The sequence below is a fragment of the Coturnix japonica genome, chromosome 2 (assembly GCF_054131305.1).
Source record: "Coturnix japonica strain WE chromosome 2, WE-NBRP24, whole genome shotgun sequence".
Taxonomy (NCBI): domain Eukaryota; kingdom Metazoa; phylum Chordata; class Aves; order Galliformes; family Phasianidae; genus Coturnix; species Coturnix japonica.
Genome location: NC_140664.1, coordinates 59,216,351 through 59,236,357, shown reverse-complemented (window position 1 = coordinate 59,236,357; position 20,007 = coordinate 59,216,351). Strand labels below are relative to the sequence as shown.

Genomic DNA, 20,007 nt, shown 5'->3' with positions numbered 1-20,007 from the left:
AATGAACACAGAAAAGTGTTCATAACTTTTGGGGAGTGTATCAATCTTCTTTAAGTCATTGTTGTACATGGAAATTTGACACTATCATCTCTTTCTTGAAAAAAAAAAAAAAATTATTCTCCAAATGTATTACTTTGGATAGCATTTCATAATGTTTATTATGTCTCGTAGAAGTGAAAGAAGCTGTATTTTTTTCCCTTACAGCTTTCCCAGAAGGCATCAAGCTACCATGTTAATAACAAACAACAAAAAAAAAGTCCCAATGTGTATGCTAAATCTAGATTTTTTTCAAAGGATTTACATGACTCTCCTCTACCATTTTGCATTTGTCTATAAGAGGGATTTTACTATATGAAAGCTCAGAGTATTTGACTACTGATAAGCACGTTTTCTGCCACAAAAAGCTCTTTTTTGGATATACATCAGCATTTTTTATTATTATTTTTTTTAAAGTTGAACTCTCGCTTAAGACTAGAAATAAGTGTCTGTGAGAGTGATTTTAGGAGTGTAACATTCTTTTAAATAACACAGATTAATTCATAAACTAACTATCTCAGATACTGCAGAGTATGTACGTTTGTGATGTCCTTGCCACAAACTTCCTTCTGTATTTTTATGTAGGTTGTCTGGCTTCCAGGTTTATGACTTGTCACTGGTTTGGATTGGTAATTGAATGTTAATAGGTCTAACATTTTTCACTAAATCTCTATATTTTTTGGTATTTAGAAATTCAGTTACAAAGTCAAAAGTATAGAGGATTTTCAGTAGTGGCATAGTTCTCTTTATCTGAATACCACTGGAGACATAAATTGTCATGACTTATTGGGACAGAGGAAAAAAACTGCTCTGTTGAAGAGCTATATTGCTTTAAAATGATGAATAGGGAGTTCTCCAGTTATTTCGAAGTTTGGGAACAAAACATTCTCAAGATTCTGATAAACAAGACTTATGGTGAATATGCAGTTAAAAAACTTGGGCATTTCAGAATTGGAAAGTGATTTCTGCATTTTCAACCTGGCTGCTTGAATTTATAAAATTATCCTTGTCCTGAAACAAATTTCAGGTATTTAGAGTCTCTGGATTTATGTATTATGAGCAAAAGAAGCTTAAATAAATTTTAATTGGAAAGTGTTATAGTAGGCATTGTTTTAAACACTCATTTTAGAAATACTGGTTTGTTGTGTTTCAAACTTCATTGTTTGAAACAGTTTTCAGCAACACCTGAAAATCATTTTAGGTTAGGCAAGAGCAAACATGGGGCTTGAAGGTAGAATTACCAGCAGCCTGAACATTTACTATAAACAAAATGGAACTCAAAACCGCTTAGTTTGAAAAAACTTGTCCACTTTTCTTTTTGAACCAATTTACTCAGCTTCCTGGTTTCATTTCTGGGAGGGAATGGGAAAACCAGAAAATTACAAGGGAGCCTGGTATTTCCAGCTCTGCCAAAACCACAAAGCTTTGGAAATTTAGCTTAAAAAAAATAAAAAAATAAAAAAAAAAAAAAGAATAAACAAAGAAAAAAACTCAACACAGCTGTGACTGTTCAAATCTGGGAGCCTAATCCTACTTTCTTCTCACAGAATCACAGAATCATAAAATCACAAAATTGTAGGGGTTGGAAGGGACCTCCAGAGATCATCAAGTCTAACCCCCCTGCCAAAGCAGGTTCCCTACACCAGGTTGCACATAGGCATCCACAGAATCACAGAATCACAGAATTGTAGGGGTTGGAAGGGACCTCCAGAGATCATCGAGTCCAACCCCCCTGCCAAAGCAGGCTCCCTACACCATGTCACACAGGAAGGCGTCCAGGCGGGTCTTAAATATCTCCAGAGAAGGAGACTCCACCACCTCCCTGAGCAGCCTGTTCCAGTGCTCCATCACCCTCACTGTAAAGAAGTTCTTCCGCACATTCGTGCAGAACTTCCTATGCTGTACTTTCATCCCATTACCTTTAGTCCTATCCCCACGCACTACTGAAAAGAGACCAGACTCACCACTATGGCTCCCACACCTCAGGTATTTATAAACCTGGATCAAGTCCACTCTCAGCCTTCTTTTCTCAAGGCTAAACACACCCAGTTCCCTAAGTCTCTCCTCATAGGGGAGATGCTCCAGGCCCTTCACCATCTTAGTGGTCCTCCGCTGGACTCTTTCCAAGAGATCCCTGTCTTTTTTGTACTGGGGAGCCCAGAACTGGACACAATATTCCAGATGAGGCCTCACCAGGGCAGAGTAGAGGGGGAGGATCACCTCCTTCGACCTGCTGGACACGCTCTTTTTAATACACCCCAGTATGCCATTGGCTTTTTTGGCTACAAGGGCACACTGCTGGCTCATGGTTAATCTGTCGTCCACCAGGACGCCCAGGTCCCTCTCAGCAGAGCTCCTCTCCAGCAGGTCTTCCCCCAGCCTGTACTGGTGCATGCAATTATTTCTACACTTGCTTTTGTTAAACCTCATCCGGTTTCTTACTGCCCAGCTCTCCAGCCTGTCCAGGTCTCGCTGAATGGCAGCACAGTCTTCAGGCGTATCAGCCAATCCTCCCAACTTCGTGTCATCAGCAAACTTGCTGAGGGTGGTCACTATCCCTTCATCAAGGTCGTTGATGAAGATGTTGAACAAGACCGGACCCAGCACAGACCCCTGGGGGACGCCGCTAGTTACAGGCCTCCAGCCAGACACCGCACCGCCAATGACAACCCTCTGCGCTCTGCCAGTCAGCCAATTCTCAACCCACTTCACCGTCCACTCATCTATCCCATACTTCCTCAGCTTTGTTATAAGGATGTCATGGGGGACAGTATCAAAAGCCTTACTGAAATCAAGGTAGACTACATCTACCACCCTCCCCCTGTCCACCCAGCTAGTGACATCTTCATAAAAGGCCACCAGGTTGGTCGAGCACGACCTACCCTTGGTGAACCCATGCTGAGTACTCATGATAACCTCCTTATCACCCAGTTGTCTGGAGATGGCATCCAGCACAAGCTGTTCCATCACCTTCCCTGGGACAGAGGTGAGGCTGACTGGCCTATAGTTACCCGGGTCTTCCTTCTTGCCCTTTTTGAAGACTGGAGTGACATTGGCCGTCCTCCAGTCTTCAGGCACCTCCCCAGTTCTCCAAGACCTCTGAAAGATTACAGAGAGCAGCTCAGCAATGACTTCCACCAGCTCTCTCAGCACCCACGGATGCACCCCATCAGGTCCCATGGATTTATGGACCTTAATGTTTCCTAGGCACTCACGGACCACCTCTTCCCTGACTAAAGGGAAATCTCCCATTCCCCAGACTCTCTCATCAACCTCCAGGGTCCGGGATTCCTGAGGGAGAGCCCTTTCACTAAAGACAGAAGCAAAGAAGGCATTCAGTATTTCCGCCTTCTCAGCATCCCCTGTTACCAGAGCGCCCCCCTCACCTAGTATGGGGCCCACATTCTCCCTAGCCTTCCTTTTGCTGTTAACGTATTTAAAAAAGCCTTTTTTATTATTCTTTATCTCCTTAGCTAGATTCAACTCCAGGTGGGCTTTGGCCTTCCTGGTCGCATCTCTGCAGTCCCTGACTACATTCTTGTATTGTTCCCAAGTGGTCAGACCCTTCTTCCACATATCATGTACTTTCTTCTTTCCGCGGAGCTTGCACATGAGCTCATCCACACAGGTCTCCTTGCACCTTTTCCCGATTTCTTAGTCACAGGGATGCACCGATCCTGGGCTTGGAAGAAGAGCCGTTTAAACGCTAACCATCTCTCACAGGCCCCCTTGCCTTCTAGCACCCTGGCCCACGGGATAGCCCCAAGTAGGTCCCGAAGGAGATCAAAGTTGGCTCTCCTAAAGTCCAGGGTAGCAATCCTACTTTTTGCTTTGCTTCCTCCACTCAGGATCTCGAACTCCACCATCTCATGGTCACTACATCCCAAGCTGCCCCCAACTTTTACTTCCTTAACAAGTCCTTCCTTATTGGTGAGAATAAGGTCCAGCAATGCCCCACCCCGCGTCGGTTCCTCTACCACCTGCATCAGGAAGTTATCTTCAATGCACTGCAAGAATTGTCTGGACCGCGCATGCCTGGCCGTGTTGGTCGTCCAGCAAATATCTGGATAATTGAAATCCCCCGTAAGTACCAGTGCCTGGGAGCGTGCCGCTATTTCCAGTTGCTTATGGAAGGCCTCATCAACCTCCTCCTCCTGATCAGGAGGCCTGTAGTACACACCCACAACAGTGTCCCCTTTGCCAGCCTGGCCCTAAAAAGACCCAGGCGGGTCTCCAGAGAAGGAGACTCCACAACCCCCCTGGGCAGCCTGTTCCAGTGCTCCATCACCCTCACTATAAAGAAGTTCTTGCACACACTCATGCAGAACTTCCTATGCTCCAGTTTCTTCTCATTTCCCCTTGTCCTGTCTCCACACAATGCTGAAAAGAGTCTAGCCTTGCCACTTTGCACCCTGCACCTTTGATATTTATAGATCTGGATCAAGTCCCCTCTCAGTCTTCTTTTCTCAAGGCTGAAAAGACTCAGTTCACTTAGCCTTTCTTCATAGGGGAGATGCTCCATTCTCTTCACCATCTTTGTGGCCCTCCACTGGAATCTTTTTTGTACTGGGAGCCCAGAACTGGACACAGTTCTCCAGATGAGGCCTTACCAGGGCAGAGTAGAGGGGGAGGATCACCTCCCTTGACCTGATAGCCATGCTCTTTCTAATGCACCCCAGAATGCCATTGGCCTTTTTGGCCACGAGGGCACACTTGTTGGCTGTCATCCACCAGGACACCCAGGTTCCTCTCTGGAGAGCTCCTCTCCAGCAGGTCATCCCCCAGCCTGTACTGGTGCATGCAATTATTCCTCCCTAGGCGCAAGATTCTACACTTGCTTTTGTTAAACATCATCCGGTTTCTTACTGCCCAGCTCTACAGCTGTTTTTTTGTTTTGTTTTGTTGTTTTTTTTTATTAATGTGCTTGTATCCCTTGATTACATGAAATCCTTAAAAAACATGTATATTGCTGTTGTACATAAGTGTTGTAAAACTCCTCCAGTAATGGAATGGAAAGTTTATTCATTTGCCTGTAGTCAAGTGAAAAAAAATGTGAAGTGTAGGTCTAAATCAGAGGGACATAGCAACTAATGTAAATTCATGCTGTTATGAAATCTGCTATCAGAATTTCTGTGTAAAGACGTATATTGACTTCAAAATAGAACACCCAGTCTTTTTAAAAAAATCTAAATTTGCTCTTTGTTGAGCTTTCATCTGATACATTAAATGCAGTTTTAAATGCCTTTGAATGCTGAAGGATATAAATACTACTCTGAAAGTTTAGTGTAAATCTATTAGAACTTAACTGTTTTTTCTTAATTCATCTGCCCAAAGTTGAGTTGCAGTAGACTATTGGAGACACTCACTGCTTATTGGAAGTGTAAAAAACAAATCACCATTGTCTTTACTGATACCAGGTCTCTTTAGGGAACTAACTCCTGACCAATTTTCTGTTTGGAATAAAATATAATTTAACATAGAGAGAGGGAGAAAGTAATTAAAAATTCTAAGTCAAATATGAGATGAGAGAAACAAAGAGCCTAAGTCAAGAAAATGGGAGACAAACAATGTTGGATCAGATTAAATGCAGTCAAGCCAGTCTTGTTTATGTATGTTTAGGAATGCAATCCAAAAATACAGATTAAAAATTTAAAAGTTAATAAATTAATTAACAAGACCTTCTTTTTTCTTTCTTTCTCTCTTTTCTTCTTTTTCCCTTTCTTTCTTTCTTTCTTTCTTTCTTTCTTTCTTTCTTTCTTTCTTTCTTTCTTTCTTTCTTTCTTTCTTTCTTTCTTTCTTTCTTTCTTTCTTTCTTTCCTTTTTTTTCTTTCTTTCTTTCCCTTTTATTTCTACTTCCTTCTTTCTCTCTGGATTTAAAATACATTATCTTATTAAATATATAAAAATATTTACATTCATGGCTTACTAGTAGCACCAAAGAAATCACGATCTCTCTTCTTATTCATCTGTTTGTATGAGTGAACAAGTTAACTAGAATTTATTTTGTGTAGTACATATTTGAAACAGTTATTTCCACAGCCAGATATATACTTTGTTCCTGATTTGGTAAAGTATTTGAGATATGAATAATCTCTAAGAGTTATTAGTCCTTCTAGCATCAATTAATGTGGCAATTAGTTCCATAATTAATATGGAAATTATATAGTTTTTAAAGGTGTTTGCAGGTTTCAGTTCAGCATTTACTTCTGTCATCCTCCTCACATTTTTTTGCTTATGTCTGTATTGTTTCTTCTCTCTTGTTCTTTAGCTGGTCACCACCCAATGCAAGCTAATATCCAATCCCATTAATTTCCATAAGTGGATATTACACATTGTTATGCTTTTCACTCAGGATGTGTTGTGTCCTATTTTTCCTCTTCTATGGTCATTTTAATGAGGTTGTTGCTCTCTGAGTTCATACAGTCTACTTGGCTGCATTACAAATTGCCTACCAAAATAGAAGTGTTCTCAACAAGTGGCCATGCTATATCATCATCCACATTGTGAACACTTTTACCTTTTTAGTGTTTAATCCTTTACTATGTTAGGGTTGAGCATATTGTATCGATATTGTAGTAAGCAAGGCAGAAGGGTATCAGTGCACCACAGATTTTGCTACCCTAAGATGAAGAGAGAAAGAGAACTGTGATCCACTAATATTTTTAGATTAGGTTTTAGCTTTAAAGAGAAGACTAATAGAAATTTGTAGTTCAAGTACCTTTGTGAACTTGATTTTTGAGTCTCCCTTGACTTTTAGTGTAGCTATTGTAGCACAAAATGCCAGACAGACAGAGTAATGGTTGGCCCTGGGTGTGAACAGATTTAACATTTCAAGGAGGTAAAAATATTGGAATCATTCAAAAACAGCACTGATTATTAATGTAGGAAGTATGAGAATGCTATTCTGTTAACTAAGACATGTTATTCCCTACTCTAAATGTATGCAGATACCAAAATATCCAGAGAACAATTGCAACAGAGAGGACTGAAGATGATGGTGTAGCAAACAACAGGGTGGAGAGAGTTCCCACTGGAGGAGGAAGTGACTCTGAGGCAGAGCCTTCCCAACCAAGCTCAGGTATGTGAAAATAGTTATTGAGGGCATGTTCAGTGCTACTCAGTGTTGGCATTCAGTTTTGAGGAATGCTGAGGAATAGAATAGCAGGGTGCTATAAAGAAAAAAAGGTTTAGGTCTGAAGCTACAGATACAAAGACAGATAAAAAGGTTCTTTTTTTTTTTTTTTTTTTTTTTTTTTAAACAACTATTAAGGCAGAGCATTTTTATTTTAGGAAAAAATGATTTTAAAATAAAATGAAGATGGTGTCTGTTTTTGTTCAATGCAGTAGTGGTAAAAACAGCTCTGTTTTATTTTTGCTGCATTGTGATAAACTGTGGGCCTTTCAGTTTATTGTTTATGGGCATGGTTTCTGCACTACCACATTTCTTTGTGTGGTCACACCTGCAGTAGCCCTGGCATAGAGTATGGAATATGTTTGTGTTTTTTTATGAGTACAGCTTTGTGATAAGCTACTAGCAGATCTAAGAGACCTGCCACTGAAGGAGGCACAGCTGTGTTTTTACTCATCACTAACTATATGACAAAGCCTCATAACAGAGGAGGGAACTAATCTGTTTGAAAGTTTTCTTGTAGTTAAAGCGCTTTGTAGCCAAACTGATTCTTCCTCTTGGCATGAGCCCACTGTCTTTTCCACTGTTAATAAAACTGTGCTTCTTTTGGTTTCTGTCCAGAGATTAGGAGGGAAGGTTCCCTTTCTCCTGTGAATTCTCCAAAAATCACCTTATTGCTGCAGTCTCCAGCTGTGAAGTTTATCACCAATCCTGAGTTCTTTACTGTGCTGCATGCAAACTATGTGAGTAGTTATGATTTGCTTATTCTGAGTCCCAGTACTGTGCCTGAGGCCTTCAAGGGAGAATGCACAGTGAATTCGAATTATGTGACTTTGGGCTTGGTTGTCTTTTCTGAGCACAAGGCCAGGTTGAGGACAGCACAGACAGACTGTGCCAAGAAAAATCTTGCTAGGATTCTGCCACACACAGGGAATTCCCTGGCACAGAGAAGCTTATTAATGTTATTCCAGAATAAGCAGGAACCCTTGATTTCAGGTTGATGATTCTGTTGTCTGTTCCTGCAGGGAGTTAGGTTGTTACCTTTGGAGCCATATTCCTGAGGAACCTCACTCAGATTGCAAAAAAATCTCAGGGGAACAGAGAGAGGGGAAAAGTTATTAACTCCAGTTTGCACTCTCAAGAAGCAGGTAGGCATAAAGCAATGAAAGAAATACTGACTCAAGTCAGTGTAGCTATTTTGGAACAAAAAGGACAAGAATAAAAATGAAGTTTCAAACATTAAAATAACTTTTTTTTTCTTTTTTTCTTTTTTTTTTTAATTAATACAGTAAGTTTGTAAACCTGATGTGGAGTGGAAAAAGTTCAGTGGTAGATTCACCACGACAAGTATGTAGGGAAAACTCACAAGAAGATGCAGTTCCTGTCTTGGTTTCCTTATATAGAATGCAGGTTTCGCTAGGCATCCACACGTGACTTCTGAATATTTGGAAAACGCTCTATTTCTGGATAGGGATGCCCTTTCTTGTTGCAATGAACAGGAATTGAAACATTTGAAGAGTTATCTCAGCACAGTGTTTAAGTAATGACGAATGACTGCTTCTGGCCACAGCACTTTGTGGATTGAAATCACCTGTCCTTCTCCAAGCCTCTGCCAGAGCTCATTGCTCCTGAAGTCTTGTAGAAGGCAACATATATTTACTCATCTGATGTTACCTGAACTATGTTATGGAGTGCACATAATTTCTTCCATTGACAGAGTAATATATGAGGATTTATGTCTGGGAACAGTATAATTTTCATTCAGCATAGTTATTTGCAGAAGGGGCAAATGTTTCTGTGGTGGTGCAAGAAAAAGTTCTTAGCAGATTTAAATCTCAATTTCATTTCTTACTGAAATAAAAAAAGTCAAGAGAAGCTTTCAGTTGAGCTTATAAACTGTCTCTAACATGGAAACAATAACAATCTGTTGAAACATCTGTCAAATAGTCATATAGATTCCACTTGCACAGAAATAATGACCCACGTAATTCCTGGCTTGATGCTGTTGTTATATTTTAGCAACATGCCTCCATTAAAATTTCAAGCTACTAATTATACTAGTGAAGGTGGGTTTGGAAAACATTATGCAGCGGTTAGAGTTAAAAGGGAAAGGCTTTCATTATGCAGATACTTTATTTCTATTGAGAGATAAATCTACTATACGTTTTTTGTTTCTGTAGTGCTGGTCAGAGTTATTAATGAAATATTAGAGTGAAATAGAACTTCTGTAAAGGAGTAGGGTGAGAACTCAGCTGCTTGTGACCATAAAGCTTTCCTGAGGTATATTCAGGTTTTATTTTCAGGGCAAAGATAATATCTCGTTGATTTCACTACATATACCAATGTTTTGTCATAATTAAGGACCTTTGCTGCAAAGAGTATTCCCTTCTCAGCACTACTGCAACTATAAACCCCACATTATAAAACTAATGCTTGTAAATGTTTTATTGCATTGTAGTTGCAGAAATGCATTAAAAGTACACAGAAATTGAGAATTCAAAGCTTTTGGAACCAGACTCACTGGACAGATTACATATAAACATACTAGGACTCACTTCAGTGGAGACAGGAATTCTCTGTTAACCCTTAATTGCTCAAGAAGAGAGAAAAGGCAGAAAGTATTTCATGTAGTATAATGAATGCTCTAGTGAGTAATTCAGTCCTTTCAGGTGACCAGTATAACCAGAGCACTCATTTTCTGTCTTGTGAAATGCTCAGAAGAAGTGCACATTTTCTGTGAAGTTTCCTACCCTGTCTGGAACCTTTTCCCTGGAGTAAAGGTCCAAGAGTAGCGGCCTGTGGATGAGAAAAAATGTTGCCTCCAAATGTGTATTTTGTGGTATTATATCACTGAATACACTGTGGCAACAAATACAGTTCAGTTTGCCTCCTTTTCTGCACCTGGATCAGCATTAACTCAGATCTGCTTAACTGGATATTCTCCTAAAAAGTGTTCTTAATGTCCATGATGAGATATGACTATTTGCCTTCAGGATGGTATTCATGTGACTCATAAAAACATCTCCATCTGACAGGCTTTTTAGTCAATGCAGAAACAAATGCTCATTTCCAGGAAGCAACTGATATCTTCCAAAAATAGGCAATTGAATGTGTCTGTTTCTGTTCTGTCACTATAAAGTGACCATAAATAAGGTAACAAACATCCTGACAGACATCTGCTCTGCAGTCCTCTTCAGCTGATAAATCCTACCAAAACCATCTTAATTTTAATCATACCATAAATACATTGTTCACAGCAGTCTTTGCACCTTTCTTGGATCATCCAGTCACACAAGCAGGCTTCCTGCTAGTCTATGAAAGAAATGAAATAGACACAACTATATGCAGCTTGAATAGGTAGTGTGCTTTATTAAGCAGTTTGTATGGAGGGTAACTGAACAGTGTGCAGAAATGTTTGGCTTTCCACATTGTATTTCTTACTTCTAAATGTTTGTGTAAAATAGTTGTTCAGTTTAATGCAACTCTCACAGTATGTGTTTCATTTCTTTGGATAGATGTCCCAAGAAATAACTAAGCATTTCATTTTGAAATTAGAACTGTTTTTTCTCACTTCTATTTTCCATTTCAAAGAGTGCCTATCGAGTCTTCACTAACAGTACCTGCTTGAAGCATATGATTCTGAAGATCCGTAGAGATGCTCGTAATTTTGAGCGCTATCAGCACAACAGAGACCTTGTAAATTTTATCAACATGTTTGCTGACACCCGACTAGAGCTTCCTCGTGGCTGGGAAATAAAAACTGACCAGCAGGGCAAGGTAAGAGTACCAACAAAACAAATCACTTCAAGCTATGTGATCACTGAAGGTTCCCTCATTCTTATCTCAAAAATGGAAAAAATTTGGATTAAATAACTTGCAGCAAGCAGTTATTTTAAAAGCAGGGGGAAAAAAAAAAAACAAAAAACCATCAGGAACAAATTTTGTAGAGCATAGTGGTAACCTTCTAGCTTCCTGCGGATTGTTGCACCATATCTGAGGAAGTACTGGACTAATGAAGGTTTCATCCAGAGTAGAGGTCTGTCATGCAAGTGACAGTGTCTGCTTCCGTGAGGTTTTGCTACCAAATAAACAGTGCTCCCTAGTGATTTTCTTCTCTTCTGCCTTGCTTGCCTCATGGCTCTTACATGTAATTTTGAGCTCTGTAGCTTCAGATGTTTTCCAAGAGCTGTTCTAAATTTGGCTAAGAAAGTCCTATCATTTGAAGATACTATCTGTGGGCTATGCCTTAACGGGGGATTTCTGATATGCAGTTTCTAGTGGTTTTCACCGTCTGTTGCCACAGTACTGTCACACTTGTTGGCTTTCTTCTTCCAAAAATAATCACACCACATTGTTCCTGTATATTTCAGTCTTTCTTCGTTGACCACAACAGTCGTGCTACCACATTCATAGATCCCAGGATCCCACTGCAGAATGGTCGTCTTCCTAATCACTTGACTCACAGGCAACATCTTCAGCGGCTTCGTAGCTACAGTGCTGGAGAGGTAACCAACTAGTATCAACACTGATCCCTTTTCACAGTAGTCAGTTTAAAATGTGTTGAAAAAAAGGTCTTGTGGATTTTTATCTTCCAAAGAAGTAAGAGTTCTTTCTGAATGGTTTCTGTGAGTGTTTGCTGATAATGAAGATTTATATTTTTACCATTTTCAGAATAAAATAATAAACAAGTACACTAAAAATTACAGTGAAATGGTGATAAAACAGATTTTAAAAGAACCCATGTTTGCCATCCTTGTCTTGCTTTAGTAGAGGCAAGCCACTCTTTATTTGTATACTTTGATACTTCAGCAGCCTTGTATCTTTCTTCATTCTCCACTGTGGCACTGTTCTCTGAAGAGATATACTCCCTAGTGGGTACAGTAATGCATATTATTGCATTGAAATCATGCTAAACAATCTTTCCTATGTTTCATAGAGATGACTTATTTCACTGAGTAGTGTGGGAAGGATAGCAGGCACATAAATCCTGTTTTTGTTTTGTGGAGTTAAGAAGGAAAGGATAGTGGTAATCAGATTCTTATACAGTGTAAGATTTGTAAAGATTGTGGCTGAATGGGAGTAGATATGTGTAAGGGCCACAGGATCTATCTCTTGCAGAAAATCATTAGGAGAAGTGTTTGTGAAATTGACATTGACACTTGTTCCAGTGGGACCAGCCTGAACACTTCCTACTACCAAAGGAACTTAGAATCAGGAGCTCATTTAAGTGTGAGGTCAGTGCTTCAGCACCAAGGGCAGGCAAGACATAAGTAGCCTTGATGGAGTCTTTTGTGTGAATACAGCACAATATTTTCAGAATACTGAAGTGCATCAGTGTCTCTTTAAGTCCTGTCCTCCCACCACTTCAACAACTTCCCTCTGCCAGCAGCCTGCACTTTAATGTTTTTATTGTGACTGATTCAAGTGATATGAATGTGAAAGCCACCTCTGTGATGATTCACATTTGGGCTCATACTTTTCTGAGGCTTGATTACAAATCCACCCTGTAAAGGACAGAAACGCTGCTGAGCTACTCAGCCAACCTAACACAAGAAATACACTTAGTTCTTCAAGTGGTTGCAGGGCTGCCAAAAAGAAAATGTCATGTACAGGGAAGAGAGTGAAGAGCTGCCTTCGATCTAAACAGCTATCAGTGTTGGCACTCTCACTGCCACCATGGCCCAGATCTCATAGTGCTTTCATAGCCATTAGTTTCCCCTCTGGGAATAATTGCACCTCCTCTGGAAGCATTCCTATTGATTCCCAAGATCTTTGGATCAGTGCCTGGAAGCACACCACTTACAGGGAAAAGATTCAAATATTTGCAATTTGGGCCATGAAACTTTGTGTTTCATGCTATTTCTTCACAGTATGTTTGGACATACTTTTGTTCTATAAATCACAGAATCACAGAATTTCATGTATTGGAGTGAGATTTTTAACTTACAGAATCACAGAATTGCAGGGGCTGGAAGGTACTTCAAGAGATCACTGAGTACAGTCCCCCTGATAAAGCAGATACCTTACAATAGGTCACACAGGTAGGTGACCAGCTGGGTCTTGAATATCTCCATAGAAGGAGACTCCACAACCTCTCTGGACAATCTGTTCCAGTGTTCTTTTACTGTACCCTTACTATAAAGAAGTTCTTCTGCATGTTTGTGTGGAACTTCCTATGTTTGAGTTCTTTAGACCATTACTTCTTGTCCTATGGCTATGCAACACTGAGAAGAGCCTAGTGTCATCCATTTCCCTTTAGATATTAATAAACACTGATAGGAACCTCCCTCAGTCTTCTTTTCCCCAGGCTATACAGACCCAGGTTACTCAGCCTTTCCTCATATGGGAGATGCTTCAGGCCCTTAATCATCTTTGTGGCCCTTCAATTCATTCCTTCCAGGAGAACCATGTGTTTTTTGAAGTGAGGATCCCAGAACCAGACACAGTATTCTAAATGTGGCTTCACCAGGGCAGAGAAGATAGGGAGTATCACCGCCCTTGGCCTGCTGCCATGTTCTTTTTAATGCACAGCAGGATGCCTAAGGCCTTCTTGGCCACAGGGGCATGCTACTTGCACATGGCCAACCTGTTGTCCACCAGGACCCCCAGATCCTTCTGCACAGAGCTCCTCTCCAGCAGGTTATACCCTAACCTATACTGATGCTTGCGGTTATTCCTCCCCAGGTACAGGACTCTACACTTGGTCTTCTTAAAACTCATCAGATTCCTCCCTGACCAACTCTCCAGTATGTGGAAATCATATCTGTAGCAACACACTAGGGGCTTTCTCCTGGCTTTGTCTCAGCTATCTTCAGGCTAGGCTAGTTGTAGTGGTATAGCCTCCAGAATCTGTTATCAAGATCCTTCTGTATGAAGGATCAAGAAAGATGACTGCTGGTGTTGAACAAGATGCATAGATGCCAAATGGATATGAAAGAAAGCAGAGCAGTGCAGCTTCAATCATGATTCCTTGTGAAGGCCAGAGAAGGCATAGAAAGGAGACTGAGAGTCAAAACTCTCCTTCCTGCTTTTGCACGTATAAGCAACAGTCAGTCTGCCCAACTGCCCAAAGGAGTTGCTGAGTGTCTTTATGGACTTCCCAGGGACTTTGTGATGCTACATCATGAGTTGCAGAAGTAGCAGATAAAAATCGTAGTAAATTGCAAGGGATAAGTTACATAGGTAAATTGCAATAGGTCATGCAGAAGTGGGAATAGATTTAAGCTTAGGAGTGAAGGTTAAGATTTGATGTTAGGGGGAAGTTCTTCACAGAAAGACTAGTGAAGTGCGGGAACAGGCTGCCCAGAGAGGTTATGGATGTTTCATCTGTGTAGGTGTTCAAGACCAGGTTGGATGGGGTCCTGGGAAGCTTGGTCTAGTACCAGAACTAGAGGTTGGTAGCCTTGTCCCTTCCAACCCAAGCCATTCTATGATTCTATGATAAATGAGCCCAAATGGGAAAAAAGAAATACCCCAGCTTCACACAATTGTCAATTGCTTTGAACTGTGCAATCATGAAGAAGTGATCATGGTTCTAAGAGATTATAACCACAGTACTCAGCAACAGACAAAAAGAAAATACAATGTGTGGAATTCTATTTAACCTAGCAAAGAACAGGTATTGCAAGAATTGGTTATTGGAAGTAAAATCTAAACAATTCAATTGACATAAGGGTTGAAATTCAGTGAGAAGAGTTATCATTAGGAACTAATCTACATCGTGATTACATCTCCATTTTTTCATATTCTCAGGCCAAAACACAGTGCTTTTCTGAAGGATGTACTCCATGTAAAAGCCATTTTTGTCTTTTTCATGATTCCAGCCCAGTTCAGCTTAGTTCTGTGATTAATGGGGAGGAAGGGACTCATGGACCCATGTCCCAGAAAAAAGGGAAAGAGAGTAGGGAAAAGATAGGCAGATGGGCCCAGAGGAGGAAAACAGCAGCAGTGAGCTAAGGAAGAAAATGAATTTACTAAATAAAATAGTGGGATAGGAGATAACACAGTATAATACAGTATAATTAGAATCGAAGCTAGTAAATCAAATAAAATGAGAGAGTGTCTAAAACAAGCGGCCTTCCTCTAATGCTATAGGTGAGGTTACTAGGCAGCACACACTACAGAGATGAGCATAGAGAGAGCTTCATGACTCCCAGTCAGTTTTATTGTTCCCTCTGAACGGAAAACAGAAACAGAATAATGAAGTCTTCTGGGAGCTGTAATTTATTCTTCACTTCTGGGACAGGTAACCAGAAGTATGGACAATCCATGGAACTGGAGCATTAACTCATTAACTTCCAGCATGCTTCATGATATTATGATGTGGAATACCAATAACAAAAATCATCAAACTGTGTCAGTCTTACCATCAAGTTCCAGATTTCCCTGACTAAATCTAGTGCAGTGATTAGGTTGTGGTCATCATGTAACAAATGGTGATCACCGGCTCACCCTTCCGTGATGTCCACAAATCATACAAATCTTTTCAGTTTGTCAAAACATGTCCTTGACTGTTGCTAAAGATCTGTGGTATTGAATTGAATACCTTTCATTGCAAAATAATAATTGTTTTGATATTCCATGTGTACCTTTAAGATTCATTCGTGTAATTAAAGAATAAAAATAAGTTTTATGAAATATGGCCATTTTATTTGCTTTACGGAAATTAATTTTATTCTCAGAAGAGAACAGAGAACAGCCAAACAGATTCTGTTGAAGGCTGCCTATTGCTTTGAAGTGTTTTTATTCAGAGCTTATCCAACTACTAACAGGTCAAGCAGAGACTCAAACTGCTACTTTTAACTTAATCTGTACATGCTGAATGGGCTATGTTGTTTATTTAAGGGGAAAAAAAATTAAAATCTGCATATAATAATCCCATTTCCCTCTTCCAAGAAAACATTTCATAAATTATTCTTTAATATTTATGCTTTTCTCTATTTGAGTTTTTCTCCTGAAAGAATGACCTCTGTTTTGATATTCATCTATGTAGATTCTTGATGTTAAATGGCACTGTAAATTACTTAATTTGACAATAATGCTAATGAGGCTTCCATGAGCACTTTCTTAAGGGAGTTAATCTTTTAGAGAGAAAATGTTGTTGATTAAACTCTTGGTTGCCTAATTTTTGGATGAAAACTTTGCATTCTCTCTCAGATATATTTTTTTTTTCCTGCAGTAGAAATCACTATGATGGAATGGTAGAAAGTTTGAAGACAAAAGAAAAATAAGTAAGCGTGCATAATGGAGTGGCAAGAGTTCCTTATTAGTAAGAAAGATCAAGGATGTACAAAGATGTAGCAGTAATATAACTCTCCTTACTGACCCAAACCACAGCAAGCTAGTAGAGGGCTCAAACAGGCAGAAGCTTCTCAAATCCAGCAGTGATATAAAGCCCAGGAAATGATATTGTATCATTGAAAGGCTCTGTGTTGGGGTTGGACACTCCACACTGGTTGCAACATCTCAGAATCAATTACGATGTCTATAAATCTATCAGTTTACCCTGCATTAGATGAACCAAATTACATAATGACATACTGAAGACAAATTGCTGTTGTTGTATGGCTTTTTATATTCTCAGATCTAAGTGTCTGCCTACCTCCCAATGAATCTGCCTTCCCTCCTTTAGATACTGTGTTTAGGACAGTGGCATTCTTTAAGTAAAGTCTCTCAATTAAGTAGCAGCTATAAATTTCTTCTTCATTTCTCCTTATTTACCTACTTTTTTAGTTGATGTTCTTTTTTTCAGCATATACAATTCAGTATCTGTTTCTGGTTACGAAAGTGAGGCAAAAGCTCTTTTCTGAACTGTGCTCAATGCAGTTACATCTTGCTCATATTATTCCGATGTTAAATGTCTTTTCAACAATACAGAGAGAATACTTGTAGTGTTGTGGTTTTTTTGTTTTTCAAATTAACATTGCTGTAAAAATGTTGACATATATATAGTTATGCTAGAACAAGATACTGTATGATGTGACAGAGATTTTATTTTCACTGACAGAGAACTCCATCACTATAAGACATTTTCTAATGTGCTTTTACTTCTGGACTCTGTTGCCTTCATTGTGGCATAGAAGAGGTATGATAGTTGTGGATAATAATGTCCCTACATTTGGGAGCACAACCTTACCTGATATTTTTACGCTGACTGATATGTAAAGCTATAATTTTCATGCAGACTTTCTGTCCTCCAGTCAGTCAGCATCATGGACCACTCACTCTGAAAGTCATAAAAGTAAAGGTCAAAAACATTTCTACCAGTTGGCGTGCTGCTGACTGCCATTTGCTCATTCTTCTCCTTTCTTCCTTTGTTGTAGGCTTCTGAAGTCTCTCGGAACAGAGGAGTTACTCTGTTGGCCAGACCAGGCAATAGTCTCGTAACAGCTATTCGAAACCAGCATCATTATGAGACATTACCTCTGGGTAAGCCAAATTTCCCTTTTCAAATCAGAGCTCACAAAACATCTTTTAGAACAATTTGTCATTCACATACGTAGCTCTATGTTGTCCCTTGTCTCACTAGCAGTGCAGTCAGTGGGCCCTTGCATCATCGCAGTGATGTCCAGAAGGCCCCCTCAATGGTAAATAAAGACTCTGTATTATTTTTTTTCCCTTTTTAGCTTACAATGACAAGATTGTTGCATTTCTACGCCAGCCTAACATTTTTGAGATGCTGCAAGAGCGTCAGCCCAGTTTGGCCAGAAACCACGCACTCAGGTACTGCTTTGTTCCACATTGCTGACACCAAATTCCGTAAGTTATTTACTGTAGTCAAAAAAGCAAATTCTACTAAATCTGTCGCTAAGTGTCACTGAATAGCAGAAACTATCTTCATCTACAGTTATCACCTTGCTTTTCAGAAGATAGCATTAACATACAGTTTTGATGGGAGTGAACAGCAAAAAGCGAGTAATTCCAGTAGAAGTTAGAATTCTCCCTTGTGGTCAGATTTATACTCAAGCCAAGGACATAGCCATTCTAGACTTTATAAGCAGCAATATTATGAAGTACTCCTGCCTTTACTCTTTCTCCTGACTTAAAGGTAGTCCTTTCCTAAGTAATTAAATTATATCTCTGTTTTTTTACACCCATTTCTTTTCTGTTAGGTGTAAAAAAGAAAAAAGAAAAAAATCAAAACTAAAAGCCAAGACAATTTTAAATTCGTTCTAATTCCAAAAGTTAGATTAATTGTTTTGGCCCAGAACCTGAGCTGGCTTTAGTCAGTCTTAGCCATACCAGCGTACACTAGCACAGACTTTGGCCCAAGGGTTTAGTTTGCTTTGTATAGTGAAAAGTGCAGCTGGGGACCCAGCAAAGAAGCAAAGGATGAGCAGCAGAAGAGCCTTCAAGATATTCTGGTGATTTTCTTCTGATAGCCATCCTGACTCATAATTTACGTGAGAGCCAGACAAAGAGTTCTTTGGAAGTAAGGATTAGACTTGCTTCCTGAAGGAATTAATACATGCAAATAAAATGAGAAAGAAAGAATGAAAACTGCTGCTTCAAGATGTACATTTCTGTAACTGAGAATTTTTTATCTTCACCATCAAATTATTCCAGACATTTGTCCCTCAGCTGTAATTTGAATTTTCATTTCTCAGAGAACAGATGATGGTTTAAAGTCCTTTTGAGCAGAGAACAAAATTGACTCATGATGGAGATGGCACAGCTTAGTCAGCATGTAATAAGATTTGTAACAGGATATTGAGCCCTTTGCTTCCAAGTTCAATCAATTGCTTTGATTGTAGCTTAGGTTGGAAGTAATCCTGAACTACTATCTAATGCTCATATAGCAGACCTTAAGCAAACTCCTAGGGGACAAATGTCCATCTTTTACAAGGTTTGGCTCTGCCCCATCCAGAGAAGTACTAAAGTACATCCTTGACTTCTGATCTTTTGACTTTATATTTTGATGCTTGATATTTTTGGATACAGTAGTGCTACAAAAACATGCTGGCAGATTGGGATGTAGCTCTATGTTTTTCATGGGTCTGACCTACTTTTGGGATCCTATCCCATGCTTTCCATCCTTGTTAGAATTCATTTGAAGAAGCAAAATGCATGATTTTGTGCACACACCATGTAACTTCTTTGGTTGGTATCATATTCTTTATATTCTAATGTGGTTTTTACCAGCTAGAATGGGCAGAGGTACAGGAAGTGGTATTATGTGAAATACTGTTAATGAAAGGTGATATCTTAGTTGTAACCTTAAACAAGTCTATCTGTCAGTGACAGTAGCTACAATATTACACATGGGCTTAGAAGGTGAAGAATTATTTTGTTTTCCAAAATGTGGTGTAATATCTTTCGTTTTAGGCAACTGAGTGATATAAATAGATTATTTTTTTACTAGTATGTTAGTGTAATTAGCAAATTAATCAGGAAGTTAAGCTGTCTGCCACTTTTGAAAAGAAAGAAACAGGAACTGGCGAAACACCAAGGAATCATAATTTTGTATCTAGCTCATGCCTTAACTGTGGCATGTTCTCTTCACCTTTTTCTTTCATTCTCCTCTTGCCAATAATATTATTTATGTCTCAGGGAGAAGATCCATTATATTCGGACAGAAGGTACACATGGGCTTGAGAAGTTGTCCTGTGATGCAGATTTAGTAATTCTGCTGAGGTAAGAAATTTGATTGAAAGCATAATGTTGTTACTTATTGTACAAGAGAAAGTGTCTGTCTCTTTCCCGGCATAACTGAAAAGATCTTGATAAATCTTTGGGACCATTTGTAATCAGAATAAGATTGTTACTGAGAGTCACTCAAAAGAATTCAGCCAGTGTCAGTCATTCCATTCTTACTTCCTGGAAGGCAGCCTCCATCAGTGCAA

The 20,007-nt window shown here is 39.5% G+C and overlaps 1 protein-coding gene across 38 annotated transcripts in view; it reads left to right on the top strand.

Annotated features, from left to right (window-relative positions):
- HECW1 (HECT, C2 and WW domain containing E3 ubiquitin protein ligase 1) overlaps positions 1-20,007 on the top strand; it is a 216,469-nt gene that overhangs the window by 167,863 nt on the left and 28,599 nt on the right. For 37 of the 38 annotated variants that reach the window (XR_014943461.1, XR_004306356.2, XR_004306357.2 and 34 more), the window contains 7 exons: positions 6,984-7,114; positions 7,787-7,908; positions 10,757-10,942; positions 11,536-11,670; positions 17,488-17,593; positions 17,791-17,887; positions 19,715-19,798. Coding sequence is in view for 34 of the 38 variants with exons in the window: in XM_085539863.1 (XP_085395989.1) it covers positions 6,984-7,114; positions 7,787-7,908; positions 10,757-10,942; positions 11,536-11,670; positions 17,488-17,593; positions 17,791-17,887; positions 19,715-19,798 (861 nt within the window). In the remaining 4 variants the exon portion in view is untranslated. Of the gene's footprint in view, positions 1-6,983; positions 7,115-7,786; positions 7,909-8,190; positions 8,314-10,756; positions 10,943-11,535; positions 11,671-17,487; positions 17,594-17,790; positions 17,888-19,714; positions 19,799-20,007 lie in introns of those variants that run through there. The other variant, XR_014943462.1, reaches the window with a different exon arrangement.